Source organism: Manis pentadactyla, chromosome 14 (genome assembly GCF_030020395.1).
Source record: "Manis pentadactyla isolate mManPen7 chromosome 14, mManPen7.hap1, whole genome shotgun sequence".
Taxonomy (NCBI): domain Eukaryota; kingdom Metazoa; phylum Chordata; class Mammalia; order Pholidota; family Manidae; genus Manis; species Manis pentadactyla.
This window is the reverse complement of record NC_080032.1, coordinates 19,372,161-19,394,773: the sequence shown is the minus strand read 5'-3', so window position 1 is coordinate 19,394,773 and position 22,613 is coordinate 19,372,161. Positions and strand designations below refer to the sequence as shown.

At 53.1% G+C, this 22,613-nt stretch overlaps 1 protein-coding gene and 1 long non-coding RNA gene across 6 annotated transcripts in view; one reads left to right on the top strand and one right to left on the bottom strand.

The window, feature by feature from the left end:
• The window catches only part of TBX5 (T-box transcription factor 5), a 45,868-nt gene extending 32,527 nt beyond the window's left edge, over window positions 1-13,341 (bottom strand). The window contains exons 1-6 of one of the 3 annotated variants that reach the window (XM_036929458.2): window positions 13,124-13,341; window positions 9,013-9,197; window positions 7,312-7,406; window positions 5,029-5,148; window positions 4,074-4,221; window positions 339-491 (exon numbers count right to left, since the gene is read on the bottom strand). In XM_036929458.2, coding sequence (XP_036785353.2) covers window positions 339-491; window positions 4,074-4,221; window positions 5,029-5,148; window positions 7,312-7,406; window positions 9,013-9,159 — 663 coding nt within the window. In that variant the 5' untranslated portion in view covers window positions 9,160-9,197; window positions 13,124-13,341. Of the gene's footprint in view, window positions 1-338; window positions 492-4,073; window positions 4,222-5,028; window positions 5,149-7,311; window positions 7,407-9,012; window positions 9,307-10,840; window positions 10,978-13,123 lie in introns of those variants that run through there. The other 2 variants (XM_036929457.2, XM_036929454.2) reach the window with 2 other exon arrangements.
• On the top strand, window positions 11,136-18,066 carry LOC118934176 (uncharacterized). Of its 3 annotated transcripts, none has more exons than XR_005033354.2 (4): window positions 11,136-11,273; window positions 13,337-13,998; window positions 14,204-14,350; window positions 17,194-18,066. It is a non-coding gene; the product is annotated as an uncharacterized LOC118934176 (long non-coding RNA). The 3 variants fall into 3 exon arrangements; XR_005033352.2 differs by having other exon boundaries at window positions 13,337-13,475; window positions 17,194-18,062; XR_008993628.1 differs by lacking the exon at window positions 13,337-13,998 and having other exon boundaries at window positions 11,163-11,273; window positions 17,194-18,060.
• Window positions 18,067-22,613: the final 4,547 nt, after the last annotated feature.

Below are 22,613 nucleotides of genomic sequence, written 5' to 3'. Positions count from 1 at the left end.
GAACCATGCAACAAAGCGACTTCTCATTGACCATGAGTGCAGTGGAAGTGCGTGGTCATCTGCAGTTGTACAGGTTTGTTTCTAACTGGCGGTGGGTGGGGAGAGAAAGAAAGAGAGGAAGAGAGAGAGAGTGCTGCCATATCGGTCAATATAATACAAAAGGCTGCAACCCTTAGGCTGCAGCTCAGCCCCAGCCCCAGCCCCCTGGGGTAGAGGCCGCTGTGAAGAGGAATGAAGCCACCTGCCCTTAAAGCTTAAAGTTTCAGCAGGAGAACCCTGCAGATTCATGCAAACGAGCAGGCGGGCCCAGCGCAGTAGTTCCTGGGTATTAGGCTTACCTTGTGGTTCTGGTAGGAAGTCACAGCGATAAATGCGGTCTCCGGAAAGACATGGGTGCAAAAGGCAGTATTTTTTGAGCCAAATCCATTATTTTCATCTGCTTTCACGATGTGTAATCTGGGCTGGTATTTGTGCATGGAATTTAGAATAATCTAAAAGTAATACAGACAATTAGATTGGAAGAAAAATAAAAAACCCTTTGTTTCCAGGTAAAACCCCTCTCTTTACTCCCCAAATTCCCCTCCTTCCATAGGCTCTTGAAAAAATAGCCCGATTTTTTTCCTCCTGTTTTGAAAAGGAGCCAGTGATTTCATTAAAAAAAAACATTTCAAAAACGACAATTTCCAACCAAAAAAGCCAGGGTAACATTCCAGGAATCTACCCAAAGCACACAGGGCAGTAAATCAGAATTCTTAATAAAGTTTGTTTAATAAATTAACTCCTTGTATAGGGTACTTCCCGCCCCCACCCAGGGCAAAGCAAGTCTGCAGCAAGGAACGGGTGCCCTTTGGGAAGTCTGGGCGATGATTTTGGAATGAAAGAGAAGAAACAAATAAACAAACATATAAATGACTCCCTCCCACCGCCCCCCGAAAAAATACCATGAGAGACGCAAAGGAAGTGACTAAGCATCAAAAAAACTGGAATAGAAATCACAGACTTGGCCTTTAGAATGTGCAAAGTGGAGTCAATGAGAAAAAGAGGCTAATGGGGTGGAGGGACCTTTAAGGATGGTGAGATGGGGGAGAACGCACCCCACACTCCACCTCCATCAAAGGAGGGCCTGGCTGCCCTTGAGGTTCCCTTTTTCTAACTTTATCAACATTTCAGAATCCACAACCAGAATTATCTCCAGACTTGGCCCCAGACAGAACTGCTGCATCTGCTTGTGGGGGAATATATTTTCTTTCTCCTTCCTTCCTATCTTCTCCTCTGTTGGGGTGCTCTCAGGGACAAGCGGAGTCTTACTTCTGTAGCTGTACTGTTATTATCACCACTATCACCAATGTTAGGAGGGGGCCTGCAGGCCCCTGCCCCTTGCTGGAGCAACTGTCCACACAGGGGAGTAAACGCGCTAATAAATCTGGGTATGTTGTTTTGATGACGCCTGGGTTCTGATGCTCCGGGTGGCTGTTCACACTAATATTTATCAAAACGCCCTGATCGGTCCCCACCGAATGGGCGAGAAGGCCGCGTTTAACGGGCTGAAAATCTGGCCTGCTTTTTCCCCAGGACCGCAAACCGGAGCGGGGGAGGTTGTCTCGGCGTCTTTGATTGTTTGCACTGATGACCTTGGGGCGGGGTTCTTGGGGCGACCCCGGAGACCCTCCCGGAGGCGGGGGAGGGGCGAGCAGCTCGGGGGCCCGCAGCTCCCCGACCCGGACCGCGAGCTCTAATCTCGGGCCGCCGGGCCCGGCCGCCTCCCTGGCCGATAGCGACGCCGGCTTGGGCGGCGTGGCGACAGAGAGACGCAGCGGGGCCCCGCCGGCGGCCACAGCCCAGGGCCGGCCCGGCCATCGTCCCGGCTTAGCCAAATTGCTTTGACGGCCGGGGACAGTGTAGGGACATCAGCGCGAGGGCGATCTAATGGTCTCTAATTTCATTAGGAAGGCTCTGGACTCCCGAGTCCAGAGTTTGGGGTGGGAATGCGTGGCCTCTGGGGAAGCCGGCGCAGTTCGGGGCACTGCTGCGTCCTCCACGGGCTCGGAGGACCTGAGATTCACAGGGGCGCCCGGATCGCGGCTGTGGGGCTGTGCGCCTTCCCGAGCGTCCACCCCTGCGCGACCCCAAACGCACACCCAGAGCCGCAGAGAGTCAGCTAAGAGCCACAGTGGGGCTGGAGGACAGTCCTGCTTCCTGGCACTAAGGTTCCAAGGAGGCCCCACAAAAGCGCCCTGGCATCCAGGAAGGATGTCAGCCAGCTGGAGATGCGCGCCGGACCTAGATGGAACCGTCCCAGCTCTCCCCAACGCTTAACCCAAAGTACCCTCTAGTACCCGTAGGTACACAGCACCACAAGCCGGCCACCAACTGGCCAGCTGGGGGACATCTGTGTGCTGGGATGAACCAGCAAGCAGAACACCGCAGGCCCATCACCCGGGGCTTAAATCGAAAAGAGCCCGTGATTTGCATAGAAATGACCCCCTTCACCCTTCTGCATTTCCCAGCAGCGTGGAAAGCAAACAGCCTCCTTATCCTCTTTAGGCGGCTGGCCTGACATTCAACCTCACACCAACCACGTTTGGAGAGAGCATTAAGCGCCTCAGTGGAGGGCCCTGCAGAACCCCTTCCACCCAAGACCTCCAGATCAAAAGCCCCACAGGAGCAAATTTCTCATTTGGACCTTCGTAAACTGTCCTCTCTCCCTATCAAACCCATTCACTCCCAGCCCTCTCATGCCTCCAAATTGTGGACCATGTGTTTGTCGATATTCTAGACATAACAGCAGAAGGGCCACTTTTGGAATTACACAGACCAGTCTCAAACCCTGTTCCCAGATACAAAATGTATGACCTTGTGCAAGTCACCCCCCTCCCCTGGACTCCCATGTACAAAAGCTGCATATTTCCACCCTCTCCAGGCTGCTATGAGGATCAAATGCCCTCAGAGGCATGAGCCCACTTGTGTAGTAGAATCATCAAGCTATGGGTTCTAAACACTAAATTTAGAGACTGTTCTGTCTTGGTGATTAATTATTTCCAATGAAGAAATTCAGTGCCTTTAAAAAAAACTATTCCTTTGTTCTTTCCTTGTTTTTCTTTGGGGAAAAGGGTGATGCCCTACAGAGAATCTACACATTCTCTTGGAGGATGGGGGGCTGCACACTCAATATCCTGTATGTGGTTTCCAGGAGTTTACTAGGCCCCCCTCTCAGGGCCTCTCCAGACCCCAGGTTTAGGGCTCTGGCTTAGTTTGCCTGTTCTGGGCATGGTGGGGGGAGGGGAGAAGCTGGAAGTTGGGAAAAACAGATAAATACAAGAGTATCAAGCTAAAGGAGCAAGGGTACTAGAGTTCGTCTCTGGTGGATTGGCTTCCCCTGTAAAGAGGGGCAGGTGGCCTAGGCTCTCCCTGTCACCTGAGCATCCCAATAAGGCAGTATTTGGAAGGGGGTAAGGAAGGCACATGCAGGTGCCACCATGGTCCAGCCTCTGTGCAGTCTGTGCTGAGAATCCACGGGGCTAGGGGACCATGTTTTCTGAAGGACTGAAACCCAACCGCCCCCATCCCATTACAGAGGGGGCTGAAGTGCAGTCTGGGTTCACCAGCCCCAGTCTCCCAGTGGGGTGTGCAGCTTTAGTCTCCCCATGACCCACGAACCACAGCAAAGGCAGTGTTGGGTGTGGGTGGCCAGGATGCAGTGTGAACCCCAGGCCAGGAGACCCAGGGCAGATCTCCAGCCACCTAGGAGAGACAGACCCAGAGCTTCAGGCTGTGGACCACAAAGGGTTAGAGAGACGGAGACAGAAAGGAGGAAGAGGAAATGGAAAACTGATTAGAAGGTGAGAAAAATAAGAAAAAAGGAAAAAGGGAAGAGAAAGGAAGGCTAGATCAAGAAGGTAGGGTGAGAGAAAGACTACAGGAGGGGAAATGGAATGAGGAGAGAAGTGTGGCTGTGAGGCTCCCAGGAGAGCCCAGCTCCTTCAGCAAGACGGAGGGAGGAAAGAGGGCAAGAGAGACCGGCAGGCAGGAGGTGTGGAGCAGAGGTCCAAGGCTGGGCTGCGCAAGCTACTTACATGCCCAAATGGGTCCAGGTGGTTGTTGGTAAGCTTGAGTTTCTGGAAGGAAACCAGCTGCCGCATCCAGTGAGCACCGGTGGCCGGCGAGTCCGGGTGCACGTAGAGGCGGCCCGGCATGGCAGGCTCTGCTTTGCCCGTCACAGACCTAGACCGAGGAGAGGCGAAACCCACCCAGACTTAGCACACTAGTGCTGGTGGCTTCGTGTGCTGGGAAGGGCTGCTGAATAGGAGAATGATCTAGAAACGACGCTCAGGGCTCACTTGGGCATGTGCAATCCCAGGTGCCCAGAATGCCTGCTGCCAGTGTCCCAGGAAGCCCCCTCAACCCCTGTGCAGCCCTTCCTCCTTCCTCTCCATTCCTCTTCCAGCACCAGGAGCACCGCCGAGTCAGGCAGCCTCTCGCTCCCCAAGAACGATCAGTGGGTTCTGGAAGCTTGGGCAAAAAAGTCTCAGAAAACTCCTTGAGGGCTTTCAGAAGCGGCTTCCTCTTCGAGCTCCACACTATTGGCAGCTGTGGGGGCAATCCACGCAAGGAATGGTTTTCTCCTCTCTTGCCTGTTTAACTCGAATACCAAGGCCTGAGTTTGCAATTTCATAAAAAGGCATGCTCGAAGCCGGTAACTCATAAAAAATAACTGTAAATGGTTTTATGCCCCCAGAAATACCTCCAGCGCCAGGTAACAATACCCTTTTTAAAAATCCATGAGCCACGGGTGCAGCAATAGATTACAGGCCCTTTACTCTCTCCCAGCCTCAGTTTTTTTGTCTATAAAATGGGGGCTAATGGCTGTTATTTCTTCCTCACAGGCTGGTCATGGGGGTACAGTGGAATGGGTAGCCAAAACCTCTAGCGCACAGTAGGAGTTGAAGGAGCATTTATTGGTTCAGCACAGGAAGGGAGTTGGGTGTTCACTTTGCTCCGTGCCCTCCCACCTGCCCCGCCAGTGCCTACCATTTATTATCTGCGAACTTGTATCTGTGGTCGTCGGCAGGAACGATGTCCATGAGGAGTATGTATTTCGTTTTGGGATTAAGGCCAGTCACCTTCACTTTGTAACTGGGAAACATCCGCCTAAGGAGGGAAGCAGGAAAAGGGGAGGGAGGGAAACAAAATTAATGCCAACATTCTGCAGAGCACATCTACAATTTTTTTTTGGTATCATTAATGTACAATTACACGAGCAACATTATGGTAACCAGACTCCCCCCCATTATCGAGTCACATCTACAAATTTTAATGGAAGAAGCAATTGCTTGGAAAAACGTGGAAGAGTAAAGCACCCCCATCCACTTTTGCCAAGATCCCGGGTTTCTCTGGGAGTTTTGGGGAGGAGAAAGGCCCAGAGATGAAGAGGCTCTTGGAAGCTGTGAAAATAGAAACGGAGAAGAGGGCTTCTAGGGAACTGGTTTTGGAGCAGGCCTGAAAGGAACCCCCATTTCAACTCTTGCTAAATGCTCTTTTAAAAGCCAGACACATACTTTTTTATTCGGGGGCAGGAGGGGGCTTATTAGGTAAAGCACTGGCCGCCTCCGCTCAGCCAGGTGCTTTGGCACATCCGCGGCGGCCGCCGTGTCACGTGGACACCAAGGGGCTTACGCCCTGGGAACTGCCCAGGCCTGGGTGCCCACAAGCCGCCGGTCCTGGCTTCAGTCCTCTGTCCGCAGAGGGTAGCTGAGCTGGTGATCTCTCACGCGCGTTTCCAGCAGGAATTTATTCCTAAATGCCTCGCAGCTTCTCCAGGGCGCCTGGCACCCTTCCTCGGAGAGTCTAAACCCTCTGCCCTCGCATAGAAATTCAAAACCCATCGGGATTTGGAGTCAGAAAAAGCAGGGGCCTGAATAAGGACCGGGTCGTCGGGAAGGGAAGCCAGGGCCGCCGCACCGCGCGCGCTGGGCCCGCTCTGTCTCCGCGCTCCGGCGCGCTCCAAACTCCCAGGCGCCCGGTGGGGAGTGCGCCCCGGAGAACGAGCTTTCTCTAGGCCGCCCCGGCCAAAGAGCGAGTTGCTGGATCCTGGCTCGCTCAGGGCGGGAAGGGGTGAGTGGAGGGAGGCCTCTCCCATCCAGCCTTGGAGCCGATGCCTCGAGGTGTTTATCTGCCTGAGAGCGCCCGCCTGGAGGCGGAGGCGCGGGAGGCTTCCCAGGCCTTTTATAGTTAAATCCCCTCGGCTGAGGCTGTGTCTTTCCTTCCTCGGCAGAATGGGAAGAAGACCTTAGTTCTTTGGTATAAACAGAACGCGCCTCCTAATTCACTCAGGCCGAGCGGGGGAGCAGACATTGTTTAATTTCAAATAATAATAAATGTCACTGTTGTCAGTTTATTGCAGGAGGCTTCGGCTGGAGAACCAGGGGTGTCTGGTGAGGCGGCTCCACCTTCCCCCTTCACACACTCGGTGGCTTGGGCCTACCGGCCCCTCTGGCCTCATACCCCTATTCTGGCCAGGCTGGGGGCTATCCGCCCTTCGAGATGCGGAAGGCTTGTCCGGCACCAGTAAGGATGTGGCAAGGATGTCCCAGCTATGGGCACACACTGAGATACAGGGCTGCACGGCCCTCCCCCCTCCCCCAGAAGTCTAGTATTTCTAGCTAAAACTCTGCGAGCTTTTAAGAGGAACTGCAGGGTGAGCGTCTTTGCAAAAGCGCCGTGTTTATCGGTGTCTGTATATAGAGCCCGGCCGAGCCCTGGTTCAATTTCAAAGGCTTCGCTTGCCTTCTATAAACAATGAAAGAGGTAGCGAATACATTCAAAGATTCAGAGTTTGGCCATCGGGTGGGACTCTGGAACCACTCCAAGGTCAGGAATGGTGGGAAGGAGGGTGGGGGCCAGGAGTCAAGTCTGAGACCCAGTCTCATCTCTGTGCTGTCTTGCACCTCTCCGTTTTCCCCTTCTTTCTCCCCCCTCATCCTTCTTTCTCTCGTTATTAATCGGTTCGCACAGCACAGCCTCCCCAGTCCTTGATCCTTCTAATATGCAAAGTGGATGAAATGCCCTATTTCTGGACTTGAATCTTTCAGGTATTTCCCTACCCTGATGGAAGTCACTGGGAATTCCCCATGCCTCTTTAACCAGAATGGGGTGCAAACAAAATACATTCATTCTCTCTCTCTCTCTCTCCTCTATTCTATTCTATTCTATTCTTTCTCCCCACATCCCTCCCTCAGGTCTCCAAGCCACCTTGTCTTCTTGAGTCTCTCCCACAATTTCCCTATGCCTCCTCCACAGAAGTAACTGTCTCACCTTCCGGCTTTGGTTATGATCATTTCCGTGCCCACTTCATGAAATTTCAGCCACAGTTCTCTTTCATGTAGAAACACCTTGATCCCTTCCATCCCCTATAGGAAGGAGAGAAAAGTCATACAGACCAGCACTGGTGGCAATGGTCTTTCCTCCCCAAATGTCCCCCAGACACAGACGACTCATCGCCTTCCCTCCAGAGCCTGTGAGCTCAGAGGCTGAAAACTGCCCACTGCCGAGCTGTCTGGGCTCTGGGGCACCGGCAGCCTTCCCAGGAGCCCCTATGTGTGCTCCATCCAGAGAAGATTTGATCCGCCGAGTGCAATGCCCTCTCCTTCTAATGCCACCAAGACAAGGGCTAGAGAAAAATCCCCAGCCATCAAGGTACTTCAGAACGTCCGTGGAAAGGACGGGCAAGAGAAAATGGAACAAGTCCCATTCCACTTTAGCCAAGATGCAACTAAAGAAAAAAAACCCACCTAGGTCTTGAAAAACCCACTCAGGGTATTCTTATATAAACTACAGACATGCAAATACTGTACATAGCTGTGTTTATTCTCACCATGGCAGTGCAAATATACACATAGGTGAAATTCAAAATTTAAAAATATTTATATATCATAATAGGTTCCCACAGTCCAAAACAAAAATTAATTCTCATATGTCTGTATTAATAAGCCATCTAGGCTCTCGCATTCAACTTTGTTCACTTCACGTTTTGATTGCGGGCACAGCCGAAGTCATTTAACATTTCTGCTTTCAACTAAAAGTTATTTTACAAAACCAATTCAAAAAAATTATATACAAAGTCTTTTTTTGCAATACTCCAAAACTGTCTAATAAGTGGATTTGCCTTTCCGCAAAAGAAAAAAAATACGTTTCTGAAACTGCATGCCCACAGCTCTTTGCTTCTCTGCAAATACACACACATTTTCCTGAGACGTCAAGGGCAAAGTAGAGAGGCGATTTAAATATCCAGGAAGGACATTCAAATCCCAAAGAAGGGTTTTAGCTACTTCCAGGGATCTCTTCTTGTCAGGTCACTCCGTTTTGCGCCATCCAATACCTTATTGAAAATAATCAAGGTCTACAGGGGCCGCCTTGAGCACCCAGCGCGCCGGGTGAAGGGCACAGAGCTCGAGGTGAGGCTTCGGCTCTGCTCGGGCCCAGCTTCCAGCCCAGCGAGCCCGCGCCCTCCCAGACCAGCCCTGCACGCTCCCCGCTGCCAGCCAGGGTGCGCCAGCCAGTCAGGCCCCGATCGCCAGACAAACCTTGCGCCGTGCGGGGCTCGGCGGTGGCGCGGAGGAAGCCGGCGGAGGCAAAGGCTGGGATGATCTGAAGAGGGGTCAAGCCATCGCTCATGCCCGCCTGAAGCGGCCCTGACCTGGCTCTTAATGAGGCCCTCAGGGCCGAGTCTACACCTAGGGCAGCAGGAAAGGAATGATCTGGGCCATTTTTAGCTGGCCCCAAATAGCCAGATAAATACGCCTTCGCTAACAATTTAAATGCACTTTAAAAATCTTCTGGCCATAACGATAATCGTCACAATAAAGTGAATTGGAATATAGTGGTATTTGGGAAAGCAAGACAAAGAAAGGTGGAATGAGTGGAGGTAACAGGGAAAAGGGGACACTTATGGGCAATGCCCCTTGCAGCAGGGGCTCTGATTTCTGCAAAGGGCCTCTTGGCTAGAAATCTTCTTACCTGCTGGGTGAAGGCAGCCTGCGGAGAGGACGGGGACTTGCTGGGGGCCCCTAGCGCGTTCTCCACTTTTGAGTCGCAGGGTAGGTCCTTTGAGTCTGGCTCCAGGGGTGTGTGCCCCAGGCCAAAGCCCTCCTCTGCGTCGGCCATGGTGTGCCCGGCGCCCAGTGCCCGCGCGGGGTCCTGCTCTGAGGACAGGAAGCAAAGGCAGAGAGAAAGGAGAAGTTTGGAGGCGCAGTTCTAAGGACAGGAGGGGGTTTCCAGCCCCGAAAGCCTCCGTTCCCAGCTGAAGGAGGCCATGGAAGGTTCTGTCATTATCATCGTTACTATTACTTTATGACCACGCACAACCTCTTGCGAAAGGCCCGCGTCAGACCGGGAAGAGGCGAGGCCCGCATCGCCCCTGCGCAGGCTCCCCGCGATAAGCCAGCTGCCCGTCAAATTTGTCTGGACTTCTGGAAGAGCCAATAAAGATAAGGCCTGGGTATTTTTGGAAGCCATTGGGTACGAACCAAAAACAAAACAAAAACCTAGTGTCCTTTTGAGAGGTTTTTTTCCTTCGTCAAATTACAGGCGGCCCGCAGAACTGTTTATTAAAACTTGCAAGAGGAATATTTTTCTGCAGCAGGCAAAATGTCTGAAATAACCCGCCTCTTACAAAACCAAAAGCAGAGGGGAAAGATCTGCAGACCAAGAGACCAGGTCCGGAGCAGAATTCGTGTTCATTTTTTAATCAGTTACAGGCCTTAAAATTAAAAGTCCCCTAGCATTAAGAGTCCTCCGCTTTCCCCTCACCTCAAGCAGCGTTTAAAATAAAAAGTAGCCAAACAGAAAGGGCAGGCGAGCAGCTGCACAGCAATTCAGACAAGGCGCGCTACTGGCCACCCCCGCGCTCCCCACCCCCACCACCGCCCCCGCGACCAGCGCTCGGTCTTCCGCCCGGGTGCGCGTTCTCCTGGCTTTCTTGGCTCTCCAGCCCGGGACGGGCATTTTGTGGAGCTGCTCTGAGCTTCAGCTGCGCCTGGCTCTCTGGAAGGGAAGGGCCAAGCTCGGGGTTGACGAGGACTACAAAATGGGTCCCAGATCAATCCTGGGCGCATGAATCCGCCGCGTGCGTCCGAAGCAATGCGTAGAATGGCCAGGATTGCAGGCATGTGAGGTTAGAACGCGCGAAGGAACAGCTACAGAGCTGCTCAAGCCCGATGAGCCTGCCTCCTGCTCTGATCTCCCTCCAATCTTCTCCACGATCCCCAGTAGGGACTTCCTCCCTCAAAACCCGGGAAGCCTGGGAAAGGGACGCAAGGGGTGGCCCACCAAGTCTTAGCAGCCGCTTAAGCAAAAAGCTGGATCTCACCGTGGTCTACAGTGGCCGGAGACAAGAAGTGGGGCCGCGGAAAAGGACAGCTTCTGAGGCCCGACTCCCAAGCAGCTTCCCTCCCCACGCCCCTGGGTTTTGGGGGAGGCGGCGATGGAAGCCCCGCAGCCTGCCTACAACAAAAGAAAGTGGGGCTAGCGTCCCCCACGTGCGTTCCCATTCACGGCCGACCTCTGGGACAATCCCACGGCGCGCCCTTCTCAGGTCCGGGGGAGTCGGTGGGGCCGAACGAAATAAGGATTGACAGAACCAGGCCGCGCATCCTGCAAACCTCAACGCCGCTCCCCCAGCCGCGCGCCGGGAAGCTCCGGCCCGCCAAGATCTCTGCACGCCGGCTCGGCAGCACCCTAGGCAAGCCTGGAGTCCCGCCATTCTAGTCTCCCGGAGCCGGCTCGCCGGCGGACTCTGCCGGCGGGATCCCTCCCAAGCCTTCCCAGCCAGCGGCAGGACCGTTACCTCGCTCGGTGAAGTCGGTGCATTCACCACATCCCGTCTTGCTCCTAGCAGGGAAGCCGGAGGCGAGGTGGGGGCGCGGGCATGGTGGTTCCGGGCTTAGGCGGGGGGCTGCCTGCCCAGACTAGCGACAACTGCTGCCTACAAAGGAGCACCCACCGCTGGAGCCTGGGCCGCGACTGCCCACGCCCCGCACACACCTCCTCCACTTTGAGCTCGCTTCCCCTGAAGATTTCCAAGTTGTCAGGCGCCAGAAGGGCTCCAAAGAACGCAAAACAGTAACAGCCTCCGGGAGCACCCTCAATAGCCTAATCTCAGCGTCCGGCTCCTCTCTTGCACTCCCAGGGAGGGCAAGTTGGGAGAGCAGAGGGCGTCGTGGGCATGGTCGCAGTCCTTTCTGAGCGCCGCTTTCAGGGTTAAAGTTCCGGAATCCGAGGTAAGAATCAGTCTCTCTCTCTCTCTCTCTCTCTCTCTCTCTCTCTCTCTCTCTCTCTCTCTCTCTCTCTAAAATACAGGCCAACTCAGCTGTGCTCAGTGACGTTGGACTGCCTTGATGCTTACCAAGTACTGAAATTGCTTCTCCAACTAGCTCCCACTGCACGCTGCCTGACTCTCTCTCTCTCCCCTCTCTCCCACTCCCCCTCCCTCTCCCTTCTCATTCCCTCCCCCAAAGACCTTTTCCATTAGATTTCCCGAACACACTCAAATCACAACACAACTCTTAAACCCAGACCTCGAGCTCACCCCCTCCTCTCCCCCAACTTCCCAACTTCCATCCATCTCTGCTTCTCCGAGTGCAGCTCGGTGGCTGCAAAAAAATCCTGCACAAATCATCGCAAACCCGGGCGGCTTCTGCCCGGGAAGTAATCTCGGTGACACAGGCGTGCAGAGAACGGAGTCTGAAGGTGCTATGCTGCACACACGTGCCCTGCGCCTCCTCTGCAGCCTCCCCAAGTTCTCTCCAACGCTGACCTCAAGACAGAGATCTGCATGACCCCGCCTGGCCCAACCGGCCGCCGCTAGCTGCCCTGACATCTCTCCCCTCCCCACTCATCACCCCGACTCTCAGTGACTCCGGGGTGAAGGTGCATTGGGATGGGGGCCGAGATCAAAGGTGCCAAGCAATGGCCGTTGGTTCCCACCCCCCAGGGCCACCAGACCTCCCTGGCTGGAGGTGTACACAAGGCAGTACCCAGTTTTATTAAAATAATCAAACAGTCATTGGGGGATGGCTGGAGTTTTCATCTCCACTAGGCTCCTCTCCCTGCCCTCCCTTTCTCTGAAATGTATTATTTTGAGGGTCGAGTTGAAGAGGTCAATAGAAGCATAAACAGAGTCTCAGTAGGTCTTCGCCTGAGCAGGCTCAGTTTGGAATACCAAGTACTGGCACTTAGAATAAAAGTCAGGGTTCCTGTCCTGTTTCCCACCCTCATCTCCCGTATCCCCTCCCCCTGTCCTTTTCTGGGGCTATCATTAAGAGACCAGGCCCTCCTGGCCAAGGTTTGGGAAGAGGGATGGAGGGAAGGAGAAATGCCCTGGCACCAGCAGCTACCTCCACGTAACCTCCTGTAGCTGCTTGGATGGAAATCCCAGCGCAGGCCTGACACATCCTTGCAAAATTCCAAAGTGGATTGTCCAACCCCAAACGTGCAGCAACCAGAGAGAGAAAACTAGCTCCAACATTCACTACACTTCCCACTCCATCTTCCAGGTTTGTTTTCAAACAGCCTTTCGCCAAGGCGGTTTATTTATTTGTGAAAACACCCTCACCCTTACAAAATGTCAGTGCAGAGGGCTTTAGGCTTGCTACGGAGGTGAGCCCCAGCCAAAGAGAAAACAAACATGGCTTCAGGATGAGCCTGACTCTCCACATCTCTGGCAAAAGGAAGGGGAAATCCAGAAAGACCTCTCCAATCCCTTTAAATTCTCAGAGATTTGCAGATAAAATAAATTCCCATAAATAACCTGCAGGCCCCTCCTGAGAGGGAAAATCTGGACTCCCCCAAGTAATTGCGCAGCCAGATTCACCTAGTTTGTGGAGCTCAGATTGCGTTGGCCACCAAGCGAAAGTGGGATTTTGAAACCTCTAACTGTAATCTAGTCTTGCCAGGTGACACTGAAAAGCAAAATGCAATAGAATGCATTCTGGTTTCGTTGGTGAAAAGTAGCAGCACTGGGAGGGGGCATGCAGCAGGGCTGAGCTGGGGCGCGTAAACTCGGGAACCCCAGACAGAAGATGTGCTAAGAACCCCCACCCACCCAATAGCTCTTCAGAGCGACACTCACCTCCAAAAATCCCACCTCTTCTTTTCAGCGCAGAAACCAGGAGTGGAGGCTCACGGGGGAGGCGGGGTCCAGGTGAAGAGTTTGGAAAGGACCCCAAAAGAGACCCGTTTTAAGCCAAGCCTTCTTTCAGTGTCTGTCAAGGGTAGTATGTACCTCCCAGCTCGAAGTTGGTTTGTGGTCTTCGACAAATTAAATATTACTGTTTATTACCAGGCATACCCCAATAAAATAAAGAGGCAACCAGGCGATACCGACTATCTCACCAGCCTCTGCACCTATAGGACTTGGAGACGTCACGAGTCACGCAACCGGCCCGCGCGCTGTCACGCTCGACTGGGGGCAGCGGCAGGAGGTTAATTTCTTCGTCTTCGCCTATCAGTCCCAAGTCTGAGCGGCCACAAGTCCCAGACTCCTCGGCCGCGGGAATAAATAAAGAAATAAACAAACGCAACGCTCTCTGGTGGAAATGGGGGTGGCGAACATCAGACACAAATAGAGCCAAGATCAATTTTCTTCGGGAGGGAAAAGGGGGTTGCTCTTGGCCAAAGGAGGTGGGAGCCCACCTCAGCCCACAATTGGAAAGAAAAGTTGTTCCGAGGATCAATGAGGTTTCTTGCAGGAGGCAAGACAGTCGTCTTCTTGTCTAAAAATTATTTTTTCCGCGGAGGAGGTCTCTGCAAATGAATATTGAGGCGCCTCTAGCTGGTTCTGTTCGGGACACGGTAACTCAGTGCCCGCTTGCAGACCTGCAAAGAACTAATTACTAGGTTCTCACGGAGGGGAAATGAGACAGAGACGTTAGGAGGAAGAAAGAGAGGTGTCCGCAATGTTTCCTGAGGAGAAAAAGTCCATTCTGCGAATGCTCCTTCAGCCAGGTCCGAGGATACAACTTGTCCTAGCGTGGCCCCGCGGGGGCGGGGTGAGAGTGGGTGATGAGTGGGGGTGGAGAGGGGTGATTTCTACGCAGAGAAGAATTGTAGCAACTGGGCCTGCAGAAGTACGAGGAGCTCTATTTTGTTTGGTAATAACGATTTTTTTTTTAATTTTTTGGTTTCATCAATGGGCATAACTTCTAAGCAGCACCTTGGCGGATGCGCGCGAGCTTTTGCGCGCAGCTGGAAATGCGCTAGGTTCCGTTGAGAGCAGCGTACTGCGTAGACCGCCCCGGCCGCGCGGAGGGAAGAGCTATGCCTGCCCAGCACAGTTCGAAACTGGCCTTCCGAACGGGTAAGTTCCCCGCCAACTGGCCCCGAGGGAGCCGAACTTCGGAATCTGGACTTGCCCGCAGCTTCGAGGGTCGATCCCGGGTTTCGCTCACCCCCAGCCCCCAGGGCTTTACGAATCATGGCCTGGCTCCTGGCCCGGTCCTTCTGGGGCTGGAGCGGCAGAGAAAAGGGCAGGAACACAGTCGACCGAGCAGCCTCAGGAACTAAGGTCAGGCCCGCGGGGAGAGCGGGCAGTCGTTTCCAGCGCCGGACGCCGGGCCGCAGACTGCTGCTTCCAGCAAGCAGAGCCCACGTCCGTCCTCTCAGCCAGGCCGCAGTGACTACCCCGAGGTTCGCTTTCGTTTCCCAAGTTATTAATAAGTATCTTTTCCCTAATCGGAGGTCTGTTGGATGTAGCATTTACTCGCAGATGCCAAGAGCGCAACCCGAAATCCTTAACGCAGTCTGGAGATGAGTTCCTATGTGACCCCTGGGCCGAGATGGGCCGGAAACGAAGGCCTGGCCGGCCGGGGCTTGAAAAATGAAGGCAAAACCCCGAGCAGGGCAAGTTCCTTAACATTTGGCCCCCTTCTGCATCCCTGGCGGGCTCTGCAACCACCCAGACCAGTTAGTTCACAAAGGAGTCTGCAGGGTCAGCTTCCCTGACCCGCTGTCCCAGACGCTCCCAAGGCTGCCCCATGGATGGAATAAACTAAAGACTTCCACTAGATATGGGAATATACATTCTTTTCCCCAAACATTGGGCAGTGAACTGCAAAGACAGGCTGCAACACGCAGCCTCCCTTCTTTGGAAGGACTGAAGCTTTCCTCCACCTGCGCCCAGCTCAGTTTTCTCCCAGAGTCTATCTTCCTCATTTTTGCAAAATTCCTGCCCTAATTTTAATCCTGCAGTAGATAGGAGAGCAGACGTTCCTATATGAAAAGTCAAAAATAAAACAAAACCAAGGGGTGACCGCTGCTGGTCTTTTTTCAGTCTTGTGTTTTTAAGAAAGTAGCATCCAAATCCATATTTCTTTCAAAGGAGAACTCTCTTAAGCATACACCCCCTTTGCCGTTGTTCTAATGCTGGGTCCCCGCCTGACTCAGTTCTCTACTAAAGGCAAAAGGGAGAAGGGCAGATACGACTGGGAAAATTAGTAAGAATTATAACAACAATCGAAATGATGACAAAACTAAACTTTAACCAACTCATTTTGCAAAAGGGAGGGTCAGACGGAGGGTGGGAACTTCCCTCATTTCTCAGGGGTCACTTCCCCTCTGCCGACTTAAATCTGCCTTTATTATATTTTTTCCAGGACTGCGATATCTCCCTTCCCAATGTTTTATACAGTTCCTAGTTCCCTCCTTTCTGACCGAAAGTGTCTGGCAAGAATACTGACTGTTGTTATTGTTCTTTTAATATACAATATTCTCCTCCCTTATTTCCACCAGGAATGATTGTTATGACTGTCCTTACTCATGTTGGTGGTGTTTCCTGGGCTTTGGAAATATTCTTCCCCACTCCCCCAAGTTTGGAGAATGAGATCTTCCACCCCAACCCCATCAGGGTAATGAAATGAGAAATGGCAATGGGAACATCGACGTGGAGGCCCAGCTGAGATAGTTAAACTGGAGATTTGCAAGTTCTAAAGAGCAGAGAAGGCTTGGGATGCAAAGAAGCTTCTATTCTTGCCTTCTCCAATTTGGGAGTCTCAAATTGGAGAAGCTTGAGGGTCCTGAGCTGAGCAAACCTAGATCCACCTCCAAACCGAGAACTTCAGTCTGAGAACTCCAACCTGTAGAAAGGCTTCCGGGTGTGGTCACCATGTCTGCGTGGTCAGCATGCCCCCACGGTCCCAAAAGATGGGGGAGGGGGTGGGGAATATACTGAATTCCAGGGCTCTGACTGGGTGAGATAGAGACTCAGGCTAATACCTCCAGGTCTGGGATGCAGGCAGGGGGCCTGTCTGGACACCTCTTCCCTTGAATGGAGGGTGCAATGGAAACTTGGGAGCCCATGCTCTCCAGAACTCTGGAAAGACAAATTTTCTTTGGCAAAAGGAACCGTGTCGCGCTGTCGACACAGCAGACTATTTTTCTTGTTCCCTCACGAGGAGGGAGGGGGAATAAAGAAAAGAAAGTGAGAAAGAAAGGGAAATTAAATCCACACGTGTTAAGCTTGCTCAAAGGGACAGATTCAAAAACTGCAACCCAGTTCTGGCTGCCCGTGGGCCTTTTTCCAGCCAGCCCCGGCCTCACAGAGCAAGGCTTCCCCACAGGGGAGAATTCTATCTCACGTTTCATAAAGTGCTTTATTTAAGAGGGAAGGGGCATGGTTCCTCTGTGTCTACACTGTAGAGTCAGAACTCACCGTGGCAAAGAAAACAAAGATGTTAGCAATTGTAGAATAATTACCTCCTTTGAGAAAGCTCAGCTTGGTATCTCCCAATCAATCCGATGATTCAGGTAACATTCCCCCTGTGGCCAAAATGAGCCAGGCCAGTGTTTTTGGAAATTCCTAAGGTCTGAGCAGGCTTTCAGATTTGCGACAAGAGAACCTAAACTCTGGTTTATTGACGCTGGAATAACCATCTCAGTCTGCAGAGCTAAGCCCCACATCCCTTGCTCCTGTCTTTCAGCGAGGAGGCTACAGGCCCTGCCGCGGGATCAGGGCATGTAGGGGGTTGGAGGATGGAGGTGGCCACCCCGCTTGGACCTGCGAGTGAAAACTCTAGTAATGACCTTGAGGAAGTGAAGGGAGGCGGGTGGGGGTGCGGGTGACGAGGGCGGCCAAACCCTAAACTAGAAGGATCCATCACCAAAACGATTGCTTGGTCGAGACCTCTAATTTTTCTTGCCTTTCAGCCCGGGGCCGCGAGGTCGGTAGCGAGTCTCCCCTGGCCTCCTGGTGCTGCAAGCCTGGCCTCGGGGGGCAGCCCCGGCAGAAGGGTCCGGAAGCGGGGACCCCTGGAGCCTCCCTCCCCGGCACGGTCACACCCGGAAAACTTCGGGGTGAAACTGTCAGGCTCTTTGTGGGCTGTGACTGACATAGGTTCCCGGTGGAAAAGTTCCTGGTGGAAAAGTTCCTGGCGATTGTTTCCGCCGGGGCCCTTGGTTCCCTAGTCACCATGGCAACCCCAGAGTCCCGTGGAACGCTCTTAACAATGGGGCGCGCAGAGGACAATGCGCACTTCTGCGGAGCGCCCAGAGGCCTGCAGGGCGCTTCCGCCCATCGCTCCTGGCTTTCCGGAGCCTCCGCAGTGGGTTCAACACCGCAGGGCTTGAAAAACTATCCCCTTTTCTTAACCGTAGTAAAAATCGAGATTTCGTAGAATCTCTGTGGGGTAGGTTCCCGTCTTGTGCAAAAGCAATCACTTTGGCTTGAAAGCGGTGACCTCGAAGATGGGTGCGCCGGCGGTAGGCCAAATACTTTCATCGAAGGCCGAATACTTTCACTGAAGCCTGCACCCCTAACACAACCAGGGACCTGGGATCCGGAGTCCCTTCACATATACAACCTACCCCCGTCCACACGCCAGGCTCGCCGCATTCGTCCAAGCAGCCTTTCCCCTGCCTGGAATACCAACCTTCTCCTAAAAGCAAGGGCAAAAATCGGCATTGTGGCGTTCATGTTTCTGCAAGGTCTTATTGAGGCAAAGAATAAATCTTAGTCGTTTTCCTTTTAGAGGAAAACGTTTCTTCGATTGTGGATGTAAGCTATGTAGCATTAAAATAATATTTTGGGGTTGTGTTGCTTTCTTTCTGGCAGGGTGGAAATGCCCCTTTTCTCTTTTGGGAGTGGACGGTGGGCCAACACAGGCCAACTTCTCAGTTTCCATTTCAGAGGCAGCAAGCTCTAAGAAAGAAGCAGAACACTGGCCAGCATGGACTCTGCAGTGGACCCCATCATCTCCAGGCTGATCAGGGAAGAGAAAACTTCTCTTCCTCTACTGATGGGACATCTAATGTCCCCAACAGCTCCTGGCTGATGTAGTACCCCCACGCACTCCTTCCCAGTCTGCATCCAGGCAGCCTGAGGAGGTTTCTCCCCACCACGCAATCTTTTCTCCCCAGCAATTTGCATTAATATTTTTAGAAAAGTCTTGCATGAGTGCATAGCCACAAAGAGAAATGCAGCTATTAGAGGCTGAAAATTTTGTTAGCATTTGAACGGCAATAATAGCTAACATTTAAGGCAGGCCAGGAGCTGTTCTAACATGGTTTCATTTGCTCATTTAGCTCTAAGTAGCTCTGTGAGAAAGTGGCTTTGGGGCTCTGGCCAGTCACACTCCCGTGAGATTTGAACCCAGGTAGTCTGACTCCAGAAGTTGGGAGCCCCTCTTTTACCTGAGACCTGAGACCGGTGTCTCCACCAAGCCAGGGACAGGAAGGGGAGTGGGGAGAGGGGCAGAGGTCTGATGGATTGGGTGAGTGCAAAGGGCAGTTTTTATGCATCTGAAAGTCCATTCCATCGGAAATGGAAGGCAATTGCTCCATGAGTGGAGGGGTAAAGGCTTGGATCTCTGTTTCTGTCCCCTCTCCCCACTCCACTAAGGACACTTAAGAGGGCTTGTGGGCATAGAGCCCCTGACTCTGGAGAACTTAGCAGGATGGGAGGGAGGACACAGGGACACAGACTTTTCTTCTCCAAAGCTCAGCGTCCCCAGTCCTGTCCTGTTCCCAAACCCCAGCCCTTATTTATCACATCCTCAAGCCAGTACACACTGTCCCCTGGAGGGAGTGAAGTAGGTCGAGAGGGATACAGTGGGGAGAGGAGATGTACCTGGCTCTATATTTTTAAACAAACAATTAAGCCCAGAGAGGGTGAAGGCTTGATTTTGTCATGCAGTCTCTGCTGGAAATGCACCCACTCCTTGCCATTCCCTAGGCTTGGCACCTTCAGGTAGAGCTTGAAAGGAACCATAGCCACTTCCCCAGGGGACCCGAAGCTGTGCTCGGGAGTGTGCTGGCAGCTGTGGGCTCAGCCTGCCCAGCGTGCCCCTTGTTGGTGTGGATGCTCTCACCCCACATGGCTGTGGGGCCCTTGGGTTCTGGCGGCCTCTCCCAGCCCCTGGGAACTTAAGGTGAGGAGAGGGTGCCAGGCCTGTACAGCGTTTCTGTCTTTGTACCACTCTGGACAACTGAATGGCGTCTGGGGGTCTCTGGAGTCCTGCTGCTTCAAGATCACAGTGGTGGGTCTCAGGAAGGACCCAGACCTCTTAGGATTTCCAGACCTGGGACCCAGAGGCCCACAAATGGCACTGGTCCTGTGGCCTCCCCAGCTATGGCGCCTCTCCTCCCCGCTTCCAGACTTCTTTCCCTGCGGTCTGTTTGGCCCTGCACACACTAATACTGGTACAGTGGCTGCCTCAAGTCTACATTAGGAAGGGAAGGACTTCCTTAGAAGGTGGGGATTCTGAGACACCAACCCTGGGAGGAACACCCCAAAGAGGGACACACAGGGTCCCTTCTCTCCAACTTCCTCCCTTCTGTTGTCTTCCTGGAGACCTATAAGCCCCACAGCCTGCCTGATTCTTACTGCCCCCAGTAAAACACGCTCCCTGGGAGGCTTCCCCAAAGCCGGAAGTTGGGGGTGCCTCCCAGCCCCTCCCCAGGATGCTGGCACACAGATACCCGCTCGGTTGTGTGGGGGCATCTCCCTGACCTCACAGGCCAGTTCCTCACCAACTACAGCTTCCCCCTAAGGCTCAATTCATGCATTCCTGATGCATCCTGCTGAGCGCCCAGGACCCCCGTAGATGTCTGGCCCCAGAACACCTGAATTGGAGCCCCTGAGTTTGCTGCATCTCCCAGTCCCCTGCCCAGTCACCATCCTGTAACAAGGCTCCACATTCTGCTGCCCACCAGGAGAGTGGGCTGCATGTCTCATTCTGTGTGGTTGAGTATGACCTTTTCTTTGAGTCTCTCTGGACAATAGTTTGTCATTTGAGGTGTCTCTGCTGTTGTGGTATGTGTGTGTGTGTGTGTGGTGTGTGTTCTTTCTTGAGAAAGGGCATTTACAAATATTTATATATGTATTTTTTTCTGTGACCTCTTTATGTGAAAATTAACTTTAGAGTCCATGGTGGGCAGGCCCAGAATGTGTGTGGGGTGAGCTTGGGTGGATGTTTGTCATTGTGGATGTGTGTGTATAGCCTGTAGAGCAGCCACCACCCAACATCACCACGGGTCAAATGGTGTCCTGAGCTTAGAAGCCAGTGTTCAACTTCCTCCATTTTTATTAGTCACTTTTATGATTATTATTTGTACCAACAGCTCCAAGTGGAGATCTGCAGGCCAGGGCCTCCTAGAAGGCAGTAGTAGTAGGTCTGCAGTTCAGCAAGGAAGCCAAAGGGACTGTCCACAGGAGGCCAGAGGGGCTCTTCATAGGTGCCTGCACCACTACAGTCTATATTTAGAGATAAATTCCACAGTCACTTCCTGGGAACTGGGAGAAGGTGCCTGGGTGTAGAGGGGACAGTGTGGTAAATAAGCCCCCACCTGCACCCCGTAGTGCTCAGGGGAGGCCCCAACAGCCCTGGCAGGTTGGAAATGACAGGTGCAAGAAATGCGCCCTGCTTTACACCTTGACGGTGGGCAGGTTTGACGTGAGGTAGGTAGTACACAAGCTCGCCCCACCCACTGGCCCAGGGCCTTCCACCAGTTGAGCAGTGCTCTCCTTAAGTGCCTCCAGACCTGTTCCCCGTCCCAGAAGGGCAGAGGAGTTGACTCTAAATCCTAAGCATGTTTACTTCTTGGAAGTTAGTCGGAAGGAGCCTGCCTGCCCCCAAGGGGCTCATCCTCAGACACCTCTGACCTTGTCCCCAAGTCCAGGGCCCTGGTGGCTCCCTCCCTGGTGGCTCTGCTCCCCGCAGCCCTGTAGACGCCAGCATGACAGGCTGAAGGGATGGCAGAGCAGCTTGCAGCAAATCCTGGAGCCGGGCCAGGGCCCTGCACTGGGCTGGGAGCTACTGAGCCTGTGCCTCCACCAGCTCCTCGCCTGGAGCAGCCCTGTCCTGGCCTCTGGCACTTCTGCTCCGTGGCACTGGGAGGAAGCTGACTTTCCTGAGCCCTCACTGATGCTGCCATCCCCACTCTCTGTCCCCAAGAGGTCCAGCAAAAAGATGCCCCAGACCAAGCCACTTGGAAGTCACTTAAAGAACACACAGCCATGCACAGTCACCTACTGCTTGTACAGGTGTGGGAATTCTGTCTCACACACACACACACAATCCCACAACCACAATCATGCCAGACACAGTCATCTCCCACATACAGTGATTTGGTTCCACACAGCACTAGCCACACTTATCACACCCCATATCCAGCCTCACTGACTCCATCACACACACAAATGCACACACTCACTCTCCCACTCAGGCATACAACCTCACACAGGCAAATATCCACCCTACACAGCTGTTCCATCACATACATGTACTCTCATACTCACTGTCACTCAGACACACAATCCACCTGCAGGTTCATACCTGCACAGATGTGGACATTAACTCAGTCACACACACAATCACAAGCAGCCACACTTGCCCATGGGTCATGCAGAAAGACACATGCACAATTATAGTCCTTCACCTTGAGTCGCACACACTGGCCCATGTGCTAGGGCATGTGCACATATGCTCCCAAGCATGGTTGTTCATATCCATTCATTCATAATTCACACTCAGTCCCTGCATCCATGGCCCTCTATGCATCCCCTGAGCCTCGGCCCCTCATATCTCCTTTCCTGCAGTCTCACACATGGGTGCCCTGAGTGGCCTGGCCCTTCCCAGCCTGCAGAAGTAGTTAGGTAGACACTGTCAGGGACCATTCACTAAGTCATGATGAGGTTCCTCTAGAGGTAACCCCTTGGTTCAACAGCCCCACCCCAACTGGGAGTCGCCAATTCAGGAGGAGGAAGACCATGTGGGATTTTGTAGCAGGCGAGGGAGAAGCCCACCTCCAGATACACCCTCAATGTGCAGCCCACCTCTTTCCTAGGAACCTGTCAACCTCACAACAGAGGCCCTAGGGCTTTGACACAGACCCATCCCAGAAGGTGGGACCCCAACAGGCCCTTAGCAATAGTTACTCCAGCTCTTTAATTTTACAAATGGGGAAACTGAGGTCTAGAGGTGCAGAGGTAGGGAAGGGAATTGCCCAAGTTCCCCAAAGCAGTGACTGGGATCCCATCTTCTGTGCCCAGCACAGACCAGCTGCAAGATTGCTGAAAACTCTCCATCCCCCTGAACCCCCGCCATTACCACCTTTCCACTGGCTTGGTA